Genomic DNA, 24,078 nt, shown 5'->3' with positions numbered 1-24,078 from the left:
CTGTGGCTCTGGACCAGCTCGGTGGGTACCCACACCTCCTCTTGTCACCTCGCCCCACCCCAAAAGCTGGCAAGGCAAGGTTATCCTCTCTCAGATAGGGAAACTGAGGCCCCAAGGGTGTGAGTGTGTGGGTGGCAGTCACAGAGCCTGACCTGAGGCCCAGTGTCCTTCCCACCCCCAGAGTGAAGTCTGTACATGCAGACAAAGCCAGGGCACGCAGGGCCTGAAGAGGGCACCTGTGGGGAGGCACGGGGAAGGGGAGGGGGAACATTCACAGCAGATAAATCGGGAGCCTGAGCCAGGTCGCTCAGAACCACAGAAACGGGTTCTCACGGGTCCGGAGGCCCGAAGTCTGACATCGAACGCTGGCGGGCCGAGCTCCCTCGGGGACCCTAGCGGAGAGTCCCCCCTGACTCTTGCAGCTTCTGGGCGCTGTCAGCAATCCCTGGCTTCCTGGGCTTGGGGCCATGTCGCTGCGACCTCTGGCTCCACCTTCGCATGGCCTTCTCTTCTCTTCCTTCGTGTGTCTGCGTGACACGCTTACTGGTCACGGGACTCAGGCCTCTTCCCTCGGGATCCAAGCTGATTTCCTCATCTCAAGGACCCTAAGATCTTTTTTCCAAATAAGGTAAAATCCACAGGTGCTGGGGATTAGAACATGGTCATGTCTGTTTGGGGGCCACCTTTCAACCCACCTGCAGGGTTTCCTGGACTCCTTCCCACGGCAGCTGCAAAGCCTCTAGGGGCCTATGGGCCCAGCACACTATTTCCACTGCCTTCTGTTGGTCAGAGCAGGGCACACCCAGATTCCAGGGGAGGGAGAGAGCATCCCTGTCTTGGTGGGAGGTGTGGCAAAGACACAGTGTGAGAGGGCGTGCCCATGGGAGGGGCGGCCGAGGCCCTGGAAGCAGCCTGTCAGAGCCTGTGTGTGTTTTGATGAAAGCCTCTGCCCAGGGCCCCGGATGTGCTCCAGGTGATGGCCTTGCTGATGAGGCCGGGGGAGAAGTGTTCTGCCTGAGTGGGAGCCCCCAGACCCAGGCGCTGCAGGCCCAGATCAGCCACCAACTCAGTGGGTGACTTCAGGCCAATCTCTCATTCTCTAAACCAGCGGTCGCCAACCGGTGGCCCGCGGACCACTGGTGGTTGGTGAGGTCTGAAAGGTTGGCGGCCGCTGCTCTAAACAACCGCATATTGAGTACCTGCTGGGCCCCGAGAGGAGCACAGGGGTCCCGGTGATGAGCAAGCCAGGTCCCCGTGGAAATTTCTGTCTTGTGGATGACAAAAGCTCATAGCGGGCAAATTGCTCACAGAGCATGACACGTAGAAGGAGAGCAGCAGTGTCGGGCTGGAGACTCCCTGGGGACAAATAGATCAGGAGGAACCTCCAGGGCCGAGATCCGGAGGAAGATGAGAACTCCTGCCCCATTCTGGGCCTCGGCTTCATCCTCTGGCCATCCAGCGGGTTTGTCACAGCTGTGGGCTCCAGCGACCTTCCCTGGAACCCTCGAGTTCCCCAGAGGCACCCAGCGGCTACTGCAGGAGGGGCTGGGCAGGGGACACCTACAGCTGTGACTAATTGGGCTTGAAGCTTCTGGTCAGCTCCCAGAGGGCAGGTTCCAAGCAGCATCCCAGTCTCTGATCCAGTGGCGGTCTGGGACCAAATTTTCCCAGGACCCCTCTTGCTCCTCAAAGGCCCTGCCAGGTCCTGGGCTCTGGGGAAATGGGGAACCTCCCCTCTGTCCGTTAGATCCTCAGGTCCCACCACCACCCCAGAACAGACCCGTACCAGCTGCACCCTCACCTTTGAACTTGGGTCTGCTTGAACCAAAAGAACCCCAGGGACCACCCACGAAGTGCCAGCGTCTCTCAAAGGGCTCGGGCACTTTGGGGATAGACACTCCCCTCTAGGTGGCCCTGGGTGAGCCCTCGCCCTCGCCCTCTTTGAGCCTCACAGGGCAGAGCACAAAGGCAAGGCGCTGGCGAGAGCCAAGTCTTCCAAAGTGGCCGGAAGGGTGAGGTGGCAGTTCCTCTGGGGAGCAAGGTTGAGAGAAGTGGCAGGAAAGACCAGCCTCTGAGGGATCCGGGTTGGGGCAGGGGGACCTGCCCCTGGTGCCCCGCCCCCACCATTCTGGGAAGCTCTGGGCCCGGCCTGCCCCCCCAGGGGAGCTGGAGAGGCCTAGAGGCGAGTTAGTCACCAGGCAAATAGTTTACATCACCTCAGCAATCTTTATTCCTGTGTTCACCCCCAGTGTTGGCAACTGGGTGGGGTGGGGCCAGAGATGCCAAAGATAACAATCTCTTCCCCCTCCCTGGGCCTCAGTTTCCCCCTCTGTCACAGGGGAGGGAATGCTTCCCCCGTTTCCATCATCGGGATCCTGTAAGGATTGAAGTGACGATATCCGGGCCTGAGCCTGTCAGCCACAGTGCGTGGGCACCGAGGAGCACCCAGACCCGCGCCTGGCCCTCAGGGGGCTCCCAGGCTGTGCGGGAGGCCCAGGCCCCACCCCCCCGCCATCATCTGGCAGGAAGGGAGGGCAGGAGGATCATGGCCCAGTGACAAGGCAGTTCGGAGAGCCTCTCAGCCGTGGTCCTGGCTTCACCGAGCTCTGTCCTGAAGGTTTACGACTGGTCTTGTGTGGGGACCAGGGGTGGCGACACCCCCACTTCTGGGCAGGCTTCTAAGACCCTCCTACATGTCACTGTTGGGAGGGGGGCCTCCGTGACATTCTCCAGAGGGTAGAGCTGAGCTCCCTCCTTCCAGCCATGTAGGGGTCTTCGCTGCGAGAGAGCCTTGGCATGGACGGCCAGGCGGAGGGGCAGCGCAGGGCCCTGAGTGAGCCAGTGCCAGAGGCCTCGGGGCCTGTAAGGAAGGCCAAGCTGTCCCCGTAGAGGAGGCCACTTCGTCCACAGTCCCACAGGGCCACGAGGAGGTAAGTCAGTAGATAGGGTCGTCTCATCGAGTACAGCAGGGGCCACCACGGCTTCCAGCATCCTTAGCTGGTGGTGCCCAGAGGGGGCTGCGGGGAGGCTGGCCTGCTCAGGGTCACGGCGGGGAAGCTGGCAACAAAGCTCTCCCACCTTCTCCTCACCTGCTGGAAGACAGAGGAGCAGGGAATCAGCATACAGGCCCCAGGGTTGAGTGGTGGGTTTCAGGTGTTGTTCCATCTACAGCCACAAGGTGGTGGTAGACCCCAGAGATAGAAGCACTAGGGACCCTTTCTTCCATAGGAGGAGGCAGGGGCCCCCTGAGGGCAGCTCCCACCAAGGGCAGCTGGATCCCCCCTTTTCCCAGGGAACAGGGAACACAAGATATAACCCTGGGAAGTTGTACTGGCTGATCGCTTTGCCTCCAGCAAAATCCACCCATCCAACACACTGCCAGATTAATCATCTTAAACCAGCTCCGACTATATCACGGGCTAAAACTCTCCATGACCCCTCAGTGCCTACGGGATAAAGTCCAAATGCTGTCAGGGCCTTCTGAAATATGGTCCCTGGATACCTCTCTCTCCAGCCTCATCTCCAAAAGCTGCTGTCTTCTTGGTTCTTGGCACTGTATGTTTCTACCTCTGAGCCTTTACTGCCCTGGGTCCCACTCCTCGAGTCCCCACCCTCACCGTGTAACACTCATCATCCATCATCCATCCATCATCCATCCATCCATCCGCCCGTCAGACCTGTTGATATTGCTTCAGCCACCTCCGGCTGCCTCCTTGCTGAGCTTGGATTAGCTGCTCCGTGTCCCCCAGGCCCGCTGGCCGCCGCTCCTGATCACAGGAGTCCAGTCCTTCTGGGTCTCGATCTGAGGGTCTGGACTTCTCACGACCCTGTCTGAGGCTCAGCGACCGTCGCAGGGGCTTCCCCCAAGGCTCCTGGAGCTTGCCATAAGAGGGCCGTGGACCTCGCAAGGACTGGCTGCGTAGCCCTGTCCCCATGGTTTGTACACGCAGGACTGCTCCAGGCCCTCAGCAAGCCACTAGCCTCTGAGATGGCCTGGTGCCTCCACCCAGCTGACGGGAGCTCACTTGGGGGCAAAGGTCGGTGCTGCTGAGGTGGCCATCATAAAGCAAAGGGCAAGCCACAGGGGCCAAGCATCTCTGAGTCACCCTCCGCACTGTCTCTCCAGCGAGGCCAAAGGCTGAGGCCTCTCCCCAGCACGCTGCTACCCCCAGGCCACTTTCCCTGACCACACCATCTCTGAGGAGCTTGGCCTCCCCCAATTCCTGCACCCTGACTGTCCAAACGTGTTCGGTCGACACTGAAAACAAATGGCTCAACAGCAAAACAGAGGTGAGCTTTAAGAAACAGGACAGCTCCCGCCCTGGCCAGTGTGGCTCCATTGGTTGAGCATTAGCCCTCAACCAACGGGGATAATTGGCTGCAGAGGACAACCCTATCCCCAAATCCCAAGAGACACTCACATAGAGACACTCCCCTCTGTGGCCCTGGGTGAGTTGGCGCTCTGCGGGTGTCGATCAGGGGTTGAGCATCGACCTATGAACCAGGAGGTCAGAGTTTGATTCCCGGTCAGGGCACATGCCCGGGTTGCTGGCTTGATCTCCAGTGTGGAGCATGCAGGAGGCAGCTTATCAATGATTCTCTCTCATCATTGATGTTTCTACCTCTACCTCTCCCTTCCTCTGAAACCAATAAAAACATTAATTTAAAAAAAGTGAGTTGGTGATATTTATTATCTCGGGCAAAACCCTTCCCCTCTCAGTCAGTCTTGTTATCTGTAAAATGGCTTGCTGTGAAAATCAAATAAAATCACAAATGGGGCCGAAACCGGTTTGGCTCAGTGGATAGAGCGTCGGCCTGCGGACTCAAGGGTCCCAGGTTCGATTCCGGTCAAGGGCATGTACCTTGGTTGCGGGCACATCCCCAATAGGGGGTGTGCAAGAGGCAGCTGATCGATGTTTCTCTCTCATCGATGTTTTTAACTCTCTATCCCTCTCTCTTCCTCTCTGTAAAAAATCAATAAAATATATTTTAAAAAAATCATAAACGGGGGCGTTTCCAAAAGGGAGAGAACTAGTATTAGCCTTTCTTTCTCCCAAGACAAAGGCAGGAGGAAGGTACTTGGTTCTGCCCAGCAACTCCTCAGAATCCTAGAATTTGAGGTCTGAGAGGTACCTCGCACATCTGGTCCATACTTCTTTTTGTTTTAACCGCTATTTTCTGAGCGTTTTTATTGGTTCCTCCATGTATTTCATTTAAACCTCACAAAAGTCCTACGAGGTGGGCATTGTTATCCCTCTTTTATGGATTAGGAGGCCCAGAGAGAGTAGGCACCTGGCCAGAGAGTGTGCCCAGCAGGTGGCAGAGCTGGGCCCTGCCTGGGTCAGCCTGGCTTTGGAGCCCAGTGCTTCAACCCCTCCGCTCTCCTGCCCTGTTGGTGGCAGAGGCAGAACTTGAAGCCGGGGGGTCCTGCCTCCTCTATGTTTGGGCTGCTGCACAGGGCACCCCTGTCTGGGGCCGGGGAAGTGCTGGCTGCAACTCTTGGCTCATCTCAGACTTGTCCCTGGAGTGGCCTTGCTCTCTTCCCTCTCTCTCACTCTCGAGGCCAGCGGTTCTCAACCTGGGGGTCGCGACCCCTTTGGGGGTAGAACGACCCCTTCACAGGGGTCGCCTAAGACCATCGGGAAACACAGATATTTACATTACGATTCATAACAGTAGCAAAATTACAGTTATGAAGTAGCAACGAAAATAATTTTATGGTTGGGGGTCACCACAACCTGAGGAACTGTATTAAAGGGTCGCAGCATTAGAAAGGTTGAGACCCACTGCCTCTCTCTAGGCCTTCCTGGGATGAAAGGGCTCTTCATATCCACCAGGCTCAGCTCGCAGCCGGAAGCGCTAAGATGGAGCCAGTGTGAAGAGGAGAATGGAGAAAGGGGGCCCCGGCCTTCTGTCCCGTCCCATCCCAAAGGTGGACTGAGATCCACACCCAGGCCTCTTCATGCCAACCCTGACCGCGCCCCTAAAGGCTAAACCCCGGAACCTGGTTAAAAAGCAACAGAACCGTTACACAATCTCCAGTGCCCTCACCCCAGCAGAGTCCAATCAAATCCCCACCCTCACCAAAGTCTGAGCAGGGAGGAGCTTGCTGACTCGCACATTCCTAAGAGCCTTGGGGTGAATCATGCTCTTGCGTCAAGCGTATAGCTGCTGAATACCCTCTTGCCAAGTGTGTGATTTTATAACTTCCCAAATCTCCGGAGGACAAGGAGAAATATGTGTTTTCGTTTTCCCCCTCCTCCCTGCCTTTCTCACCTGGCAAGTTCTTACTCATCTTTCCAGACCCTGCAGTGTGACACCTCCCCTGGGAGCCTGCCTGACCTTTCAGCTTCAGTTAGGGAGGCAGTTTCCTCTGCAGCCAACCAAACGCACAGAGGAGCAGCAATCACATGCTGTGTGTCCCTTAGGGGCCAGGACAACATCTCCTTCGTCTCTCTGTCCCCAGGGCATGAGAGTAAATACTTTATCTTAAATATTGGAGGCTATTACTTGTCTACTGCTGCCTAACAAATTACCCCACAATTTAGTGGCTTTAAGCAGCACTCATGTATGACCCCAGTTTCTGTGGGTCAGGAGTCCAGGCACAGCTCCACTGGGCCTCTGGCTTGGGGTCCCTTGCAGGCTCCAGCCAGGGGGCTTCGGTCATCCAAGGTCGTTCTGACACTTGTTGGCAGGACTTGGTTCCTTGAAGGTTGTTGCACGGGGAGCCTCAGTTTCTTGTGGGTTGTTGTCTGTTGCCACGTGGGCCTCTCCCAAGAGTAGCTTACCACGTGGCAGCTGGCTTCGATCAGAGCCAGCAAGTGAGAGGGCAGGAGGTAGCAGGCAGGCAGAAGCCAGTCTTTGGGGAACTTGATCTCAGAAGTGACCTCCCACCATTTCTGCCATATTCTGTTCCTTCAAGTCCAGTCACCAGGTCCAGCCAGCACTCAGGGAAGGCCCTCTCCCCACCCCGAGGGCATGGCATGAACACCAGGAGGCAGGACTGTAGGAGGTCATTATGGAGGTTGCTCACCCGTGACACCTGGACTCCAAATCCATCCAAATGCCGGAGTTGAAAGCACTCTCCCATGGCAGCTATGTGTCTCGAGTGAGCGGCTTAGCTTCCTGTGTCTACAGTTTCTCAGCTATAAAATGGGATATAATACCTTATTTCATCAAATTTAAGATGGAAATCCTCGAAAAGGAGCATTATTTTAAAATATATTTTTATTGATTTCAGAGAGGAAGGGAGAGGAGAGATAGAAACGTCAATGACGAGAATCATTCATTGATGGGCTGCCTCCTGCACGCCCTCTACTGGGGGTGGAGCCTGCAACCTGGTCATGTGCCCTGATCAGGAATTGAACGCTGACCTCCTAGTTCAGGCGTCCTCAAACTACGGCCCGCGGGCCACATGCGGGTGTTTTTGCCGTTTTGTTTTTTTACTTCAAAATAAGATATGTGCAGTGTGCATAGGAATTTGTTCATAGTTTTTTTTTTTTAAACAATAGTCCGGCCCTCCAACGGTCTGAGGGACAGTGAACTGGCCCCCTGTTTAAAAAGTTTGAGGACCCCTGTGTCGATGCTCAACCACCAAGCCACACTGGCCAGACAAGATTTTGTTTCGATGATGCCAAGGAGTGAGGCCAAGGGGATCAGGTAGAATCTCCACCCCTGACAAAGGAGGAATTCTGATTACATAAAGGAAGGCACCTTAAAATAGACGCCACGTGCTGAGGTTGCCCAGAAGAGAGTGGGAGACCACATCTGGTTTGGGGGTGGAGAGAATACAGGCAGGCTTCCTGGAGGAGGTGGTGTTGGAGCTCAGCCTCAAAAGCGCGGAGGACTGGTGCAATAGAGATGGGGGTAGGATCCTGCGGGTGACTAGAGCCTGGGAACACACAGGGTTGTCCTTGGGCGGCAGAAGAATCTAGAAAGACAAACTGAAGCCCACTCTCGGGGGGTTCCAGGGCCAGGAAGAGGAATCTGACTGAACTTGGTAGGCAGTGGGGATGGAGTGTGCCCCTTCTCCAGGAGCCTTACCTTTGTGATTGCATTTCACTCTCACACCACTCTGGAGCTTAGCCTCATTTTTAAATTTTATTTTATTTTTTAAATATATTTTTATTAATTTCAGAGAGGAAGGGGGAGGGAGAGAGAGATAGAAACATCAATGATGAGCCGAGACCGGTTTGGCTTAGTGGATAGAACGTCAGTCTGCGGACTCAAGGGTCCCAGGTTTGATTCCGGTCAAGGGCATGTACCTTGGTTGTGGGCACATCCCCAGTAGGGGGTGTGCAAGAGGCAGCTGATTGATGTTGCTCTCTCATCGATGTTTCTAACTCTCTATCCCTCTCTCTTCCTCTCTGTAAAAAAATCAATAAAATATATTTTTTTAAAAATTAAAAAAAAAAAAGAAACATCAATGATGAGAGAGAATCATCGATGGGCTGCCTCCTGCACACCCCCTACTGGGGATCAAGCCCGCAACCCGGGCATGTGCCCTTGACAGGAATCAATCCTGGGGCCCTTCGGACCGCAGTCCGACGCTCTATCTACTGAGCCAAACCAGCTTGGGCTGGCCCCATTTTTTAGATGAAGTAACAGAAGCTCAGAGAGGTGAAGCAACTTGCCCAAGGACACAGCCAGTAGTAGGCCTGGAATCCATACCCTCAGAGTCAGGCCAGCAAAAAGCCCTCAGCAAATGTGTTCCACCTGCCATGGCTCAGACCTGGGCCCCACGCTGATCAGATAGAATTACAAGCCTGAAGGTTAAGGTCACTAGAATTTTCCTTGAAGACATCATGCCCACCAGAAATGAAGTGAGGGGCTGTGCATATACACATATTTAATTTAAAACTGTGTATATTTCAACTGATAATTTATCTCTTTGCCTGAGCAACCCTTAAAATACAGTAAGAGAACTAGTTCTGAGCTAGACTCCTGGCCATCCATAGACGGGTCTCGCCTTTCTGTCCCGCCTCAGCTTCCCCTGCACCCTCCTAGGAACACAGGCAAATTTCTCAAACTTCCCAGATCTCAAAAATCAGTTGGGGCTTGTTAAAAATAAATAAATGAGTAAAAAGATTCCTGGGCCCCACCCTAGACTTACTGGATCAGAATCCACAGGGGTTGGGAGTCCAGGAATCTGTTTTGTTTTAAAGAGCCCCAGCGGGTTTTCATCATCAGGGAAGTCTGGGTAACAATTTCTCTAGGCCTCTCCACACTGACCCACACTAGAACCATTTGAGGAGCGTCTAAGTAAGCAATGCAATGCTTATTTCTGAGGATCCCATTCCTCAGAAACGGACTTGAGTGGTATTCTGCTGTTGATTCTAAGATCTGAGTTGGTGGTTAAAATTGAGTGAGAACCATGGGCTGGGGCTCAGGAATCTGAGCTTCCCACTAGCACCCTGATCCAAGGAGATGCTGTCACTAGTGGTACCGAAGCCCACACTGAGGCATGTTTTTTCTAGCCACATGGAACTTCCCACCCAGGCTTTCGCCAGGAGTTTTTTGTCTGGGATGGAATACCCCTCCTGGGGAACTCAACCTGGAGGTAGGAGAGCCTGGGTGGAGAGGTGTCTGGTTTCCTAATTTAATGTGAACTAGGTAATTTATGTGCCCGAGCTAACTGTTCAAATTCCATACTTCCTTGGTTTCACTACAGTCCATTTTCTAGTTCTCAATTAGTTTCTTTGTTCAGATCTCCACCTGGTGGTGTTGCCCAGGGAGTCACCTGAACCTGGGTGGAGCCACCTGCCCTCTGCTCCAGACCCAGGAGTTCACAAGGACCAGCCAGGACTGAGCCGATGCATCACAGCATGGCCAGCCCTAGCGCAGGGCCTTGCCTTTCCTGAGTATCACAGGGGCCCACATCATACATGTGCACAGCAGAGCAGAAAAAATGCAGCCAAGAAGTGTTGAAGTCACACACACTAGCAGATTAATAGGGACAAGAAAATAACAGACTTAATGGCCAACATGTCCAAACCCTTTTATGAGGAAATTCTGTCCAGAGAGGTTGGGCACCTGCCCAAGGTCACACAGCTTTAACTCTTTCCTGCATAAAGTAAGTTGTGAGGTAGAAAGAGTCCTTGGACTTGGACATGTAATAGAAGGTTAGCTTCTGTGACAAGATGGTAGGAACTGTGTCTTTTTCACTACTGCGCCCCAGGCATAGCACCAAGCCCATAGTAAAAGGTGTTTGTTAATCAAATGAGTATGTGAATCTGGAGAATTGGGCTTTTAATTCATTTTCTGCTACTAAAATGGCTATGTTGGATTGTCCCAGGTTAGAGTTCAGCCAGATGGAAGGGAAGTTTAGAAAGTTGGAGAGACAAATACAGCAGACACAACATAGAGAAAAAAAAAAGAAGAGAGAGAGAGAGAGAGAGAGAGAGAGAGAGAGAGAGAGAGAGAGAGAGAAACGGAGTTGTATTATCTCTCCGTGCTCAATTAGCAATTTTTAGTTAACAAGATGTTCTCATAGTCCTTGATCCTCCCAACTGTCTGGAAGCAGGTCATTTTTTTCCTCCATGCCCTGATTAACATCTGGTGTACGGTATATTTTGTTTACCGTCTGTGCTATCTCACTGGAAGACATATATTTTGTTTTGGCCACTCCCCTATCCCCCGGTTGGCACAGAGCCCAGCTTATGACTTATGAAGCTTTCCGTTCAACCAAGCCTTCTGGGGCCCTCTAGGTCCTGCGCGGCCTCAACTTGCAGAGTAGGAAACTGGCTCAGAGAGGTGAGGTTGCTTGTCCAAGGTCACACAGGGACGGCCTTCTGCCTATCATCCCCACCCCTACGGTTGCTGAAGGACGCAATCCCGTAAACCCGTGCACCTTCTCCTTCCTCCTGCCCTTCGCAAACCCTTTTCCTCCGACCTCTTCTCCGTCCGCTTGCCTGTATTTGCATCTAGCCTGGATCCTTGAGCTCCGGTGTGATCTGTTATGCTTGCGGCTTTGGGAGACACGTGCTACTCGGGTGAATGAATCGCACATCCCCACCCCCGCGGACAACCAATCACAGCGTGTCCGAGACCGGCCACTTCCGCCTATTGCGGGCCGCGGCCAGGACGAGAGGCCCACGTGGGGCTCTGTAGTCCAGGGAGTAGGCGGTGGCGTGCCAGGGACGGGCTCTTCCAGCCTCGTCACCAATCCAGGGGCCCGCCGGGGACGCGAGGGGCGGGGCCGACGTGGGGCGCCAAGGCTTAAATGTGACGGGCAGACGGGCGTAAGGAGGAGTTCTGAACGGGGGAGTGGTGAGTGACGGAGCCCACTGTCCAATAACAGGAGGGGTTGGGCTGCTTGAGCCAATAGGAAGTCCCAAGGCGGGGCATGGACCGAAGCAAGTTTGGTTGCGCCGAGACCGCAGCTGCTCCCTGTCACCGGAGCTAGCGTCTGTAGAGGCGGCGGCGACGACTTGCGGCGGCGGCGAAGAGGTGAGTGCCCACGGCGCCGCGCACCTTCCTCTTCCCGCGGCGGGTGGGAGCCGGTGGGCGTGCTGCGGCGCCGCCGCAGGGGACGCTTATATAAGGGCCGTGCGCGCCACGGCGGCGCGGGCTTCGCGAGTGACGGCTGGAGGAGACAGCTGCGGACGGTGCGCGAGGCGAGTTGCGCCGCCCCTCCCCTCCCCCCTCGTGGGGGACGGTCGGCGTGGGTCCGTCCCTCCCTCACACCCTCGCTCCGGGGACCCCCTTGACCCCGGCCCGTCGCTCCGTGAGCATCCCTCCCTTTCGGGCTCCAGCCGGGCCTTGTCCATCCCGCGCCCCTGGCGACCGGCGGCGGCCTTATTCTAGCTTTCGGGCCCATTTTGCAGATGGAGAAACTGATGCACGGAGCACGAAAAGGCCCTGTGCTAGGTCCTTGAGTGAGGGTTCGAACGCAGGTCTGTCTGAATGGGGAGCCAGGTTTTCCCCGTCATACTGGCAGTTGCTCCGTTCTGAGGAAAGCCGTGGCCTGTAAGGCGAGGGTTTTCCGTGTTCCCGGAGTCCCGCGTAGGATCCTCCTCCTCCTCGTTACCCTGTGGCGTATTCCCAGGTCCGTTTAGTTTCAGGTGAAGAAGCTCGAGGAGCCCAGAAGCAGTGATTCGCCCGAGGCTGCTCAGTTAGGAGGTGGGGCCGGGCGCAGCCCGTTACTTTCACAGCTTTCAGCACTTTACGGAGCGCAGCCGGGGGCGGCCTGGGAAACGTTTGAACTCCGAAGCCTTGCTTTCAGGACCTGCCATGAAGGTCCCTCCCAGAATGACTTGCTTTGTGTACTTTGAGTTGTTTCATCTCTGGGGAACTCTTTCTCATCTCACAGATGCAGGGCTTAGGCCAGGTCCTAGGATCCTGGCAGCTTTGAACTTCTTCAAAATTTTGATTGCCTGTTCATTTTGTGAGAAAGTATGCCAGGGCTTATTATCCCCATTCTGCAGCTGAGAAAACTGAGTCTCCAGGAGGTGCCCGTATTTGGCAGATCATAACCAGAGCTATTGAGTCTGCTCTGAACTTTTGCCTTTTCTGTTGCTCCCTTACCCACTGCTGCCGTCAGCCCTGGCTTCCCCGGGTCACCCTTCCCCTGCCTGTGATGCAAATACTCATGCTGGGAGTGCATGTGCTCAGCATTCCTATGAACCCGGTGATACAGCTGTTCTGCTCTTGCTCTGCATCTTAACTCTTGAATTCTTACTCGCCTTCTTTTGCACACCTTACCATGTTCAGATCGCTAGACTGGGCGTTGAGAGAAGACGTGAGAGATGAAATTAATCCTTGTCCTAGAAATGCTGACAAACTGAGGGAGAGAAAAAAGAAATAGAACTTTTAGCAGCAAGTCGGCGTGTTTGTACAGAGCCCATGCTGGCGAGGTATGGTCCCTGGGAGGACATGGAAGAGGAAGTTGAGTAGAGGCCCACAAATCAGGCCAAACCACATACTGAGGCCAGGGAGGGGAGACATGGACTGGCTGGGGGCGGGACAGGGATGGAGTGGGGAAAGCTCTGTGGATGGGGTGAGTCGTGAGCTTCGTTTGATTGCACAGGCAGCCGGCACTGAAGAAGCAGTGATTGGTTTTGAGGAGCCAGGTTTTTTTTTTTTGTTTTTTTTTAATTGAGGTATTATATGTGTACATATCTTACCATTCCCACCCCCCCCACCCCACACCCATACATGCCCTCACCCCCCAGAGAGGAGCCAGGTTTTTATTACGGAGGAGAGGTGAGTTTTAAGCGACTAGAACCTGCAAGAGGAAGGCTGAGGAAGGTGGCAGGGGAACCGGGGAGAAGTAGCACTTCCCAGGTGGGTCGCTGAAGAGGCCTCTACAGGAGGGGTGACAGGTGAGGGCACTTGCTAAGGTGCTGCTAAGGCAGAAAGAAGACGGGGTCCAAAGGCGGGCGCCAGGGTGCTTGGTGGGGCTCTGAGGGCCCAGCAGGAGGCCTGCGCTACAGGTTGTGACTGTCTGTGTTCTAGTAAACCACGTGTGAGCAGGAACCCTGTGTTTCTTAGCGGCCGCCCTGCCCTGAGGAAGGAGCGTTGTTCGCTGTAGTTGTTCAATATTGACTTGTTGAATTAGGCTGTCATTCAGAGTTTCCACAGTTTACCCCTGAGTCCCCTCTGTGCCTTATCTCTCGCTACTGAAGCCTGCTCCAGCTTCGCTGGCCCTGTCTGTGCCAGGCCTCCCCTTGAGGATCACCTACCCCTCGGGAGGCTTGTCCTGGAAGCTGTAGCCTCGGTGGATCCCTCCTGCCTTTGATGTGCCAGTTCAGGCCACTTGCCCTTTTGTCCTCCTCGCTTTCTCTTGTCTCACTTCCGTAGCCCAGTCCCGGGTCCTGTGCTCGTAGACCCAGCCTGTCCAGATCTGGGTGGCACTCTTCCCCCTGAGCTGGGGGTCCTCTCTTTGGCTGCCTCCCAATAACCTCTTACTCTCTTCTGAACAGCCCCCTGCTCCCGATACCCGGAAAGCATGCTGTTTGCCATCCGTGGACCTCCTTTCAGCGGTGGGGCCTTGCGCCTTCTCTCTCTGAAACCTCACCTGGGCCTGACTGACCATCCCTCACCTCTTGGTCCTAGCCGCCTCTAGTCTCAGCTGTGAATGCTTTGCTAAACTGCGAAAGGAGTAGGGCCTGATGGTGGGAGATGGGAAATGACGCAAAGCCCTTTCCTCTTAGCTATTGAGTGAGAAGACAAGATCCCACCTATTGGGCTTCTTCTTCCATTTGACCCAACAGGTGCCCTCTTCTGTCTGCCTCAGTCCGCCTCAGTCCTCATGTGAGACCATTTGTTGTTGCCCCCAAACTTGCTTCCTCGTGTTGGTCCCTCCGCTGCTCTTGTCCCCGGTGTCCTTGTTCTCTGCAGGACTTTCCCTCTTATCTTATCCTATCAGAATTATTTGCAGGCTTTCCGGCATTAAGCCTTGCCAAATCTATTCATTTGGACATGGCTCCTCTCTTGTAATAATAATGATATATAATGATTTGTTATTAATAAAAGCCAACCTTTTATTATGTGGTGGCAGGGATCTTGCTAAGCCCCTTACATGTATTTTTTTGATTGACACAACAACCCTATAACAGAGGTACTGTTAGCTCCTCATTTAAAGGTGAGGAACTATGGGTTAGACTAAATCCCTCAGAATCTACACAGCTAGGAGACTGTGTGGCTGGGGTCCCTACATGGGTCCCTCTCGTGTGTTATCCTTTGCTTACCCTCAGTTTTTTAGCCCCCCACAACCTGCTCTTTGGCATTTTGGGAGCAGAGCCTGTGCCTTCTGACCTGGTGCCTATGGGAGGTATATGCCCAATCAATATTTTATTGAATTGAGTACCCCAGGCATTCATTTTCAGCCTTGATGTAATCTACCAGGGCATCATGGATTCAGTTCCTTTGATGATTTGCTGGTCTGTGTCTCCGTTTTGTTCTTGATTTACCAGTGACTAGACTGAGTGACAGGTGTGGTCTGTGAGCTCCCCAATGTGGGCTGAGGAAATAGTCGGGGAAATAGGAGACATAGCAGCTCTCGGTCACATAAGACAAAAATTAGTGTCAGGTGCGTAGTGAGATAGGACGCAGGCTGGGGGAATCTAATCTGGAGGAGCACTCAGCTCTGAAGGATTGGAGACAGCTCTGCGGAGAAAGTAGGCCTGGGGCTGGATGGAATTGGACAGGAAGAAAAGTACTTCAGATGAAACAATAAAAGTTTCTAGAACTTCTTGTTCCTGTGTAGTGAGTGCCAGGAAAGGGTTTTACTTAAATGCTTCTTACTAAGCGCATTGGCTGAGGTCTGTGTTCTCCAGCAGGCCCGGCGCCAGAGCTGCACTTGTGTGGACTTATCAGGAATCCTGTGAGAGGAGTGTTGTTACTATTCCCATTTCACAGACGAGGAAACAGCTTTGAGTGGTTACAGGAGTGGGTGGCAGAGCAGCAATGGTGGAGCCCAGGCGTTGGATAGCAGAGCTGGGGTGCTTTCCTGGTGCCCCCCTCCCCCCACACACACACCCCCATTCTCCTTGATGGAAGCAAAGTAACAGTTCTCTGGGTTCTGAATCTCTGTTCTTGCCACTCCTAGGTGCTCTTGGAAGTGCTGGAGAAATGAGAGTAACACTTCTCTTTCTTTTACTTTAGATTGCGCCTGCCTCTCTGAGCTGACAAGGCCTGAGGGTAAGTCCTGTGCCTGAACCCAGGTGGTGGGGTGGTGGGTCTCCTTCAGGAGCAGCTGTCCAGGTCAGCAGTCCGGGCATGTCGGCTATCAAGCACAATGCATATTAATGGCCAAGCTCTGATTTTTGGAAAATATAAGCAGTCCTTGTCTGTTCCCAGTCTTTCTTGGTTTTCACTGGAAAATGACATCTGGGTCCCTCGCTGGTCCCAGTTGGCAACTGGTCAGCCCCAGGAAGCCCTTCTTCTAGAAGGGTGTGACTTGGGACACTGGTCATGGGGAGGGTGGCATCTGTCGGGCCGGGCAGTCTGTGCAGACCCCTTGAGTCAGCATGGAAGGCAGGTGCTGGTGGTGAGGGACTCTGGGCAGCCTGTGGCTATTGACTCTGTCAGCTGGCTGTAAAAACACTTGGCACCCACGTTCACACTGAGCTCAGTCTTCGGGCGTCACAGTGCCAGAGGGGTAAAGGTGGAATCGTCCCTTCCTTCTCTCTCAGTGCTCAGGTAGCATTGCCCTGTGTGACCTCCTGCTTTTCAGGTTTCTCCTCACACAGCCTTCCCCTGATTGCACTGAGCCAGGTGCATCTCCTCAGCTGCAAACCAGGGCCCTCTGGCTAGAGTCCACCTGAAGATCCAGTTCTGTCTCCTGCTGCTGGTCCCAGTGAACATTCTAGCCAGCTCTCTGACTAGCATCGCCCCACCTCCACCCTGCTGCCTGTGCCCTGGGGACTTGGTTGCTCAAGGACAACTCTCCCCAGAGCCCAAGTTCAGTGCTCCAAGTGGAGATTTCTTTGGGGAATTTGTCTTGGGTTTCTACCCATAGTGTAGCTATTTTCCTCAGGGGACACTTCTTGACCCAGGAGTTGTTCTCCTTTCTGAGATTCCCCCGCAGCTCTCTCTTGGGCCAGCAGCAGCCTCAATTGAGTTTGCCCTATTCTCTCTGCTTATCTCGTCCTCCTGTTCTCAGTTGATAGAGTTGAATGTTATTGCTCTTCCTTGCATCCCTTCGAGGAGAGGTTGGGAGTTGGGTGAAGGTCCCTAGCCACCTATCTTATGGAGCTGAGAATCGGGGATCCAGAGAAGGCTGATTAGCAGAATTAAATATTCGGATCCCCACCCCGCTGCACCCCCTTGTGTGTCTTCCACCACATCCATCAGTAGGAAGGGAAAATTGGTGGCAAGAAGGGCTGCCTTCTCCCAGGTCATCTAATTTGTTAAAGAGCTTTTTTGGTCTTCAGTCTCTAAGTCCCTGCTGAGTCTTGGAGTTTTGCTTAGTTGTCACACTAAGACCCTCAGATGGAAGGTTGCTGCTCTTCCCTCCTCCTTTGCTATATCTCCTTGGTGATTCTGGATGTGGGCTTTTTTTTTTTTTTTTTTTAATCCTTACCTAAGGAGTGAGGATATTTTTTCCATTGATCCTCAGAGAGTGGAAGGGAGGGGGCAGGGAGAGAGAAAAGAGAGAGAAACATCGATGTGAAAGAGACACTGATTGGTTGCTTCTTGCACACTTACCCTGACGGGGGGTGGGGATCGAACTTGCAACCCAGGTTCATGCCCTTGACTGGGAATCAAACCTGAGACCCTCCGGTGTACAGGCTGACACCCTAACCACTAAGCCATGGGGGCCAGGGTGGGCTTTTTTGGGAGGGTGGGGCTCATTTTTTTTTAATATTATGCCAGAAGCCATAACCCAGGTCATCCCAGCATTCCCTCATTGCTGCTGTCCCTTACTCCTTATCCTTATCTTTCCTGAAGGCCAGAGAAGGGGGTAGGGAGTATTCAAAGCTGCTCTTAAGTACATTTCCACCAGCTGTGCGTGAAATGGGGCCAGTCTCCATGTGTAGCAGCTCCTCTCCTGATGACATCCATCCCTGGCTGAAACCTCTGGGAAAATTCCGTGATCTGGCTATGCTGAGTCATGCTTAGTCTCTGAGGATATGTCACCTTTTGCATGTCTGTCATTGGCCAGCTCAGGGTCTGGGAAAGGCTGCAGTTACTACGGAGTGATATCATGCTGCTAATCTCTTATATTTGCCCACCACTATATGCTTCACCAAGTGCTTTTGCTAACTGATGTGCTATTTATCAATATGAAATTTTATTAATATTATTAAATTATGAATAATAAATGTATTATTCTGGAAAACATTCCTCTCTTATGATGAGGAAACTGAGACTCAGAGAGATTGACTTGATGAATTTCAGGTGAGTGACATGTCTGGCTGGGTTTTTTTGTTACCACACCTCATCCCTACCATTGGGTTTTTTGTGTAATGCAAAGATTATTCAGAAGTTACTTTGGATGAAAAAAAAAATTGGTGTTCAATTTGTTAAAGTTGAAATCTAGTTCTTCCTTTAATGGCTAGTCTTCCAAGTTTCCCTTCGAAGTGTAGCCTACAATCTTTCTGTTCTATTAATTTAGGAAATTTTAATCACTTTGAAGGGGGCTTTTGAATAATACTGGATCTCAATTGCAAACTTAACTCATTTGAAAAATTTATATTGAATTTCTAAATTGCATTCAACTTTAATTATTTTAATATTTCCAATTGTCTGATTAACAGACATTCCTAATACTTAAATAATTCCTGTAAATCTAATAAATTAAGCTGGCTCTTAAATTTTCTTAAACATTCCTATAATTCTGTTTTATTTAAAAAATTTTAAAGTATATTTTTATTGATTTCAGAGAGGAAGGGAGAGGGAGAGAGAGATAGAAATATCAATGATGAGAGAGAATCATGGATCAGCTGCTTCCTGCACACCCCCTACTGGGGATCGGGCCCGCAACCTGGGCATATGCCGTTGACTGGAATTGAACCCGGGACCCTTCAGTCCACAGGCCAACGCTCTATCCACTGAGCCAAACCAGCTAGGGCTACAATATATAAGTTTTGATGTATATGTATGCACTCGTGAAACCTTAACTATGAAACCATAATTAAGATAGAACACATCTTTCATCTCCAAGTTGTTCTTGTGCCCCTTTTTGAAATCCTTTCCTCCCATCCCCGTCTGCTTCCCCCATTCCCAAGTAACCATGGAACTGCTTTCTGTTACTACAGATCAGTTCGCATTTTCTGGTTTACATATGTGGAATCATATAATATGTGCCCTTTTTGTCTGGTTTCTATTACTCAGCATCATTACTTTGAGATTTTGAGGGGGGCAGGTATCAGTACTTTGTTCCTTTTTGTTGTTGAGTAGTATTCCATTATGTGGATACCCCACAGTTTGTTTATTCATTCATTCACCTATTGGTCATTTCAGTTGTTTCCAGTTTTTGGTGATTGTAAATAAAACTGCTATGAATGTTTGTGTGCAAGTCTTTGTATGGACATATATTTCTTTTTCTCTTGGGCAAATGTGTGGGAGTGGAGTGACTGGATAATATGGTAGGTGTATGTTTAACTTAAACTGCCCAACTGTTTCCATAGTGACTGCACCATTTTACATTCCCACCAGCAGTGTAGGAGGGTTCCAGTCCTTCCAAATCCTTACCAACACTGGATATGGTCCGTCTTTTTAATTGTAGCCATTCTAAAAGGTGTGTAGTGGTGTCTCATGGTTTCAATTTGAATTTCTCTGGTGATTAATAATATTGAGCTGCTTTTCATATGCGTATTTGTCATCTGCCAATACTGATTTTAAACTTAGTAAAATTCCTACTTAAAATCACAAGTCTAAAACAATTACTTAGTGCCCTGGCCAGTGTGGCTCAGTTGATTTTGTGTCATCCCATGCACCAAAAGATTGCCAGTTCGATTTCCAGTCCGGGCACATGCCTGCGTTGTGGCTCAATCCCTGGTTAGTAGGGCTTGCAGGAGGCAGCTGATCGAGGTTTTGTTCTTACATAGATGTTTCCCTCTCTTGCTACAAAATCAGTAAAAAAACAAACCTTTCTTAAAAATATAGAAACCAATTAGTTACATATTTTAGTTGGAATCTTTAGAGTGACTTGTTACTCTGTATAGACCAAATTACATTGAACATTATCTTCTATATATAAAAGCCTAAGTGACTGAACGACTTGTGGACCAGTCGCTATGATGCGCATTGACCACCAGGGGGCAGACACTCAATACAGGAGCTCAACTGACCGACCTGTGCTGGCAGCCCACCAGCTCTGGGGGAGCCATTCACTCCCTCAGTAGTCCTGCAGGTTCAATCTCCGGAGAGTAGGCCAGGCACTGACGGACTGGCACCACCGGCACGATCCTGTCGGCGCTGCGGGCCTCCTGGAAGTCTGCCTCGGGCACCGCAGCTGCTTCCCCTCCCTAGACGCTCCGCAGGAAGAAATGATATAAAAACGGCTGCCAGGTGGCTTCCGACAACTGGCACAACCGTCAGTGGGACAGATCCGGATCCTGGGCCGGCAAGGGCATCCCACCGCCTGCCCAGAGGGCCGATTGCATCTTGGCCACCCGGCGCCATATGCAGGGCTCATGACTGGCGAGCGCCACTGCGGCAGCATGAGCCTCTTCTGATCGGAACTGACTGGGCGCAAGCCTGTGGCAGGTGCAGGGGGCCAGGATGAGCGGGAACAGCAGGCAGGAGTGGCAGGCAGTGTTGGACTGCCAGTTTCGGCCTGATCCCTGCAGGCCACCCTGAGGGACCCCACCCATGCACGAATTTGGGCACTGAATTTGGCCTCTAGTCTATATATAAAAGCCTAAGCAGCCGTTATGACCGGTCGACGGAATGACCGGTTGACCAGTCCCTATGATGCGCACTGACCACCAGGGAGCAGATGCTCAGTGCAGGAGCTGCCCCCGGTGGTCAGTGTGCTCCCATAGCCAACCTCCCACAGCTGGCCAACCTCCCACAGCCAGCCAACCTCCCATGGTCCCTCCTCCTGGCCAGCTGGCCCTGATTGGCCCCAATCACTGGCCAGATCAAGGGACCCCACCTGTGCACAAATTCGTGCACCGAGCCTCTAGCAGTACATAAAATAACAAATACACACAGATTTCTTAACACAAAATTATAAATACTATGGTCTTTATTTTCTTAGAATATTTATTTTGAATGCTATATATCTTTTTGGAATTAAAAAAGCTACCTAATAAGGAATTAATGATGTGATCTCAAACTCTAGTAAATTACTTCCTATGCAACTTTTGGAATTTCTTTCTCAATTGGATGATGTTTCTTTATAGTCCAAGATTCCTGTCCATGATGAAACTAGGTCTTGACCTTTGAATCCAACTGCTAGGCAGAACCCTGATTCATTGCCATTTTGCTCTCAATGGGGGATGGTCTCCCAGCCCATGTGCCCTAGGTGGAGGTATCACATTGTCTAATCCTCGTCTCATGGAACTCTGCCCAGGTTGCTATACCAGGTGCCTGGATTCTATTAATCTATTTAACCCTTTGCACTCGCTTGCTTTTTTCTCGATTCCTTTATTCTAATGCTAACCATGTCGAGTCACACTCGACATCCGACATGTGAGTGCAAAAGTTAAGGCTTCATTCTTATGCACTAGGGCTACAAAATAGGTGGAATTAAAATACAAAACAGGTGGGATTTAGATTTTGAATATCTCCCAAGGCTTTGTCTGACCAAGCACTAATTCTAAAATCGTGCCAGTAACAAACCTGTGCTAGAATTTGAGTTCCAGTCTTCTGAGTCCTGGTCTGGCATTGCTACCCCTATTATCTTACATCTTTTCAAATTAAGAGAAAGGGGTCTAGTACTTAAGAGTTATTGGTTTCTAGTCCGCCTTGGTTAACAAGAAATTCTGGCACCTGGAACGCATGACTTCCTTTTCTCATTCTTTAGTTTATCCCACCCCAACCCCTCCAGAAATGGTAAGAACCCTGACTCCTGACCTCCCCCTAACCTCCCAGTGGAGTGTTACCAATCTCTTTGGAGGGGCCATTGCCATTAAATTCTTGATAGAGATTTAGATCTTAGATGATAAACAGATGTGAACTTGCATTCCTGTCCTGGTCACTGGGTATGCCCTCAGGAAGCTTGTGGGTGGTGAGTGGGACCTGGTTGAAAATTACTAATGCTGTCTGACCTCTCTCCTGATATCTGATGCTTATGTGGCCCCATGTGGGTAAAGAGGGAAGGTCTGTGGAGTTCCACAAAAAGGATATTTGAGTGGAGGACTTAGATTCCTACTCTGCAGGAGTTTTAAATACCGTCTTTCCCTTCTTTGGTTCTGAATTCCCCATTCAGGGTGGTGAAGGAGCACTGTGTAATAAACAACAAATGATAGTACATTAAATGATGGCGGGGACGTCCTTGAATGACAGAATGTCTGTTCAAAGAGAGAGGAAAATGTGCTCCACTACAGGGCAGGACATTAAACGGCAGGGAGGGAATATAGAGAAAATTAAACCTAAAATTTAAAAAGGGAAAAATATCATTTGCAATTGCAATTTGAGAAATACAACTTAAAGTATAATGCATTTTTATAGCAGAAAATAGGAAAACACCAAAATATACCTCAGAAAAGATTTCTACATATGTAATCTGTTTATGTCATTCTATTCAACTTTAAAAATAGTCCATCAAACTGTAAATAATCAAACTTGTCATTTTAACTTTATTCCTACAGTACAAGAGCCATGATGCTTCTACATGAGAAAGATACATTATAAAACAGAATATATAACATCTCGTTGAGGTTATTTTGGAATGTTATACCAATTCCCCCCCACCTCCGGCTGCTGAAATGATAAAGTTATGCATTAAAAAAGTTATTTTCTGTGTCCTTTTAATTTTAAAGAATCAGATTTTTTTTTAAAAAAAATAAGGGTGCAATTTATAACACTATTTGGGGCTTAAGATCAGGTGCAGGGTAAATACTATCAGAGTTTTTCTCTTTTACCCCTTTTCTTCAAAAAATTATTTTGAGGGGATGAAAGCCTCTTTCTAAATGACATATGAGATACAGATTCCTGGGAAGTGGTGGAATAATGATTTCTTAAAAGATGTTCCTCCATAAAATAAATGAGAAAACTGGCAAAAATTGTCAAAAATCAACTGTTTCAGAATTCTGGAAATTAACAAGACTTATAGCAACAATCCAATCAAGGAACATTTAGTCAAGAGAAATGGCTGAATTTTGTTTTTTAACAAAAAAAAAGTATGAGCCCTAGCTGGTTTGGCTCAGTGGATAAAGCGTCGGCCTGCAGACTGAAGGGTCCTGGGTTTGATTCCAGTCAAGGGCACATGCCCAGGTTGTGGGCTCTATTCCAGTGTGGGGCATGCAGTGCAGGAGGCAGCCAATCAGTGATTCTCTGTCATCATTGATGTTTCTATTTCTCTCTCCCTCTCCCTTCCTCTCTGAAAGCAATAAATAAATAAAGCCTATATAATAAAGAGCTAATATGCTAATTAGACCAGATAGCGGAATGACCTTCCGGAACGACCTTCCAGAATTACCAGTGGGGGGGGGGCAGGGCCCTGAGGCAGCCGGGGCCATGAGGGCCGAGCCCCTTGCATGAATTTTGTGCATCGGGCCTCTAGTAAATAAATAAATAGTAAAAGGAATAGACACATCTTTTTAAAAAAAAAGTATGAGGCAAGAGTGGTACATGCATAGGAAAAGAAGCAGTCAGTAGAAACTATCCCCAGACATGGGACTTTATAGACAAAGCTTTAAATCAACTATTTTAGAAGATGTCTAAAGAACTAAAGGAAAGTATGAGAACAGTGCCTCATCAAATAGCGATGATTAATAAGTGGTAGAAATAATAAAAAAAAAGAATCAAGAAATTCTGGAGTTGTAAAGTACAATAACTGAAATGAAAAAGTCACTAGAGGGGCTCAATATCAGAGTTGAACTGGCAGAAGAAAGAATCAGCAAATTTGTTAATAGGTCAGTTGAGATTATTCAGTCTGAGGAACAGAAAGAAAAGAGAATAAAGGAAAATGAACAGAACCTCAGATCCTGTAGAACACCATCAAGTCTATCAACAGATACATAATGGGAGTCTTAGAAGGAGAAGATAGAGAGAAAGGAGCAGAACAAATAAATATTTGAAGAACTATGCCCAAAACAAATCTCAAATTTGATGAAAAACAGTAATTTATGCACCCAAGAAGCTCAGTGAACTCCAAGTGGAATAAACTCAAAGAGATCTACACCTAGCCCTATCATAATCAAAAAAAGAATCTTGAAAGCAGCAAGAGATAAGCAACACATTACATACAAGGGATCTTTGATAAGATTAAAAGCTCATTTGTCCTTGGGAACATGGATGCCAAAAGGCAGTGGGATGAAACTAGATGCCATGTGAAACCTTCAACTGCATTTGACCTCTGAGTCTTAGATAGCTCCGATCTCTCACATCGTCAGAAATAACATGTCAGTTTAGTTCCTAAAAAACAATTACTCAGGCTTCTTCTTTCTTTTGCATTTGATTTTAATCTTTAATATCCAACATTTTTTGCTTTAGGAAAATTTCCCCCTGAACCAGGAA

At 50.3% G+C, this 24,078-nt stretch overlaps 2 protein-coding genes across 3 annotated transcripts in view; one reads left to right on the top strand and one right to left on the bottom strand.

Annotated features, from left to right (window-relative positions):
* Positions 1-2,246: 2,246 nt before the first annotated feature.
* Positions 2,247-3,959, bottom strand: LOC307108810 (uncharacterized protein C11orf86 homolog). Of its 2 annotated transcripts, none has more exons than XM_079787007.1 (2): positions 3,678-3,959; positions 2,247-3,092 (listed from the first exon to the last, which is right to left on the bottom strand). In XM_079787007.1, the coding sequence occupies exons 1-2, from the start codon at positions 3,933-3,935 to the stop codon at positions 2,994-2,996; spliced, it is 357 nt and encodes a 118-aa protein (XP_079643133.1). In that variant the 5' UTR covers positions 3,936-3,959; the 3' UTR covers positions 2,247-2,993. The 2 variants fall into 2 exon arrangements, with proteins under 2 accessions (XP_079643133.1, XP_079643134.1); XM_079787008.1 differs by having other exon boundaries at positions 2,247-3,089.
* Positions 3,960-11,358: 7,399 nt separating this feature from the next.
* The window catches only part of PC (pyruvate carboxylase), a 69,296-nt gene continuing 56,576 nt past the window's right edge, over positions 11,359-24,078 (top strand). Inside the window, exons 1-2 of the mRNA XM_079788109.1 lie at positions 11,359-11,448; positions 15,607-15,642. The gene's annotated coding sequence lies outside the window, so the exon portion shown is untranslated. The remainder of the gene's footprint in view (positions 11,449-15,606; positions 15,643-24,078) is intronic.

Source organism: Cnephaeus nilssonii, assembly GCF_951640355.1.
Source record: "Cnephaeus nilssonii genome assembly, chromosome: 13".
Classification (NCBI taxonomy): Eukaryota; Metazoa; Chordata; class Mammalia; order Chiroptera; family Vespertilionidae; genus Cnephaeus; species Cnephaeus nilssonii.
The sequence above is the reverse complement of the archived record's forward strand: the minus strand, read 5'-3'. Positions and strand labels throughout refer to the sequence as shown.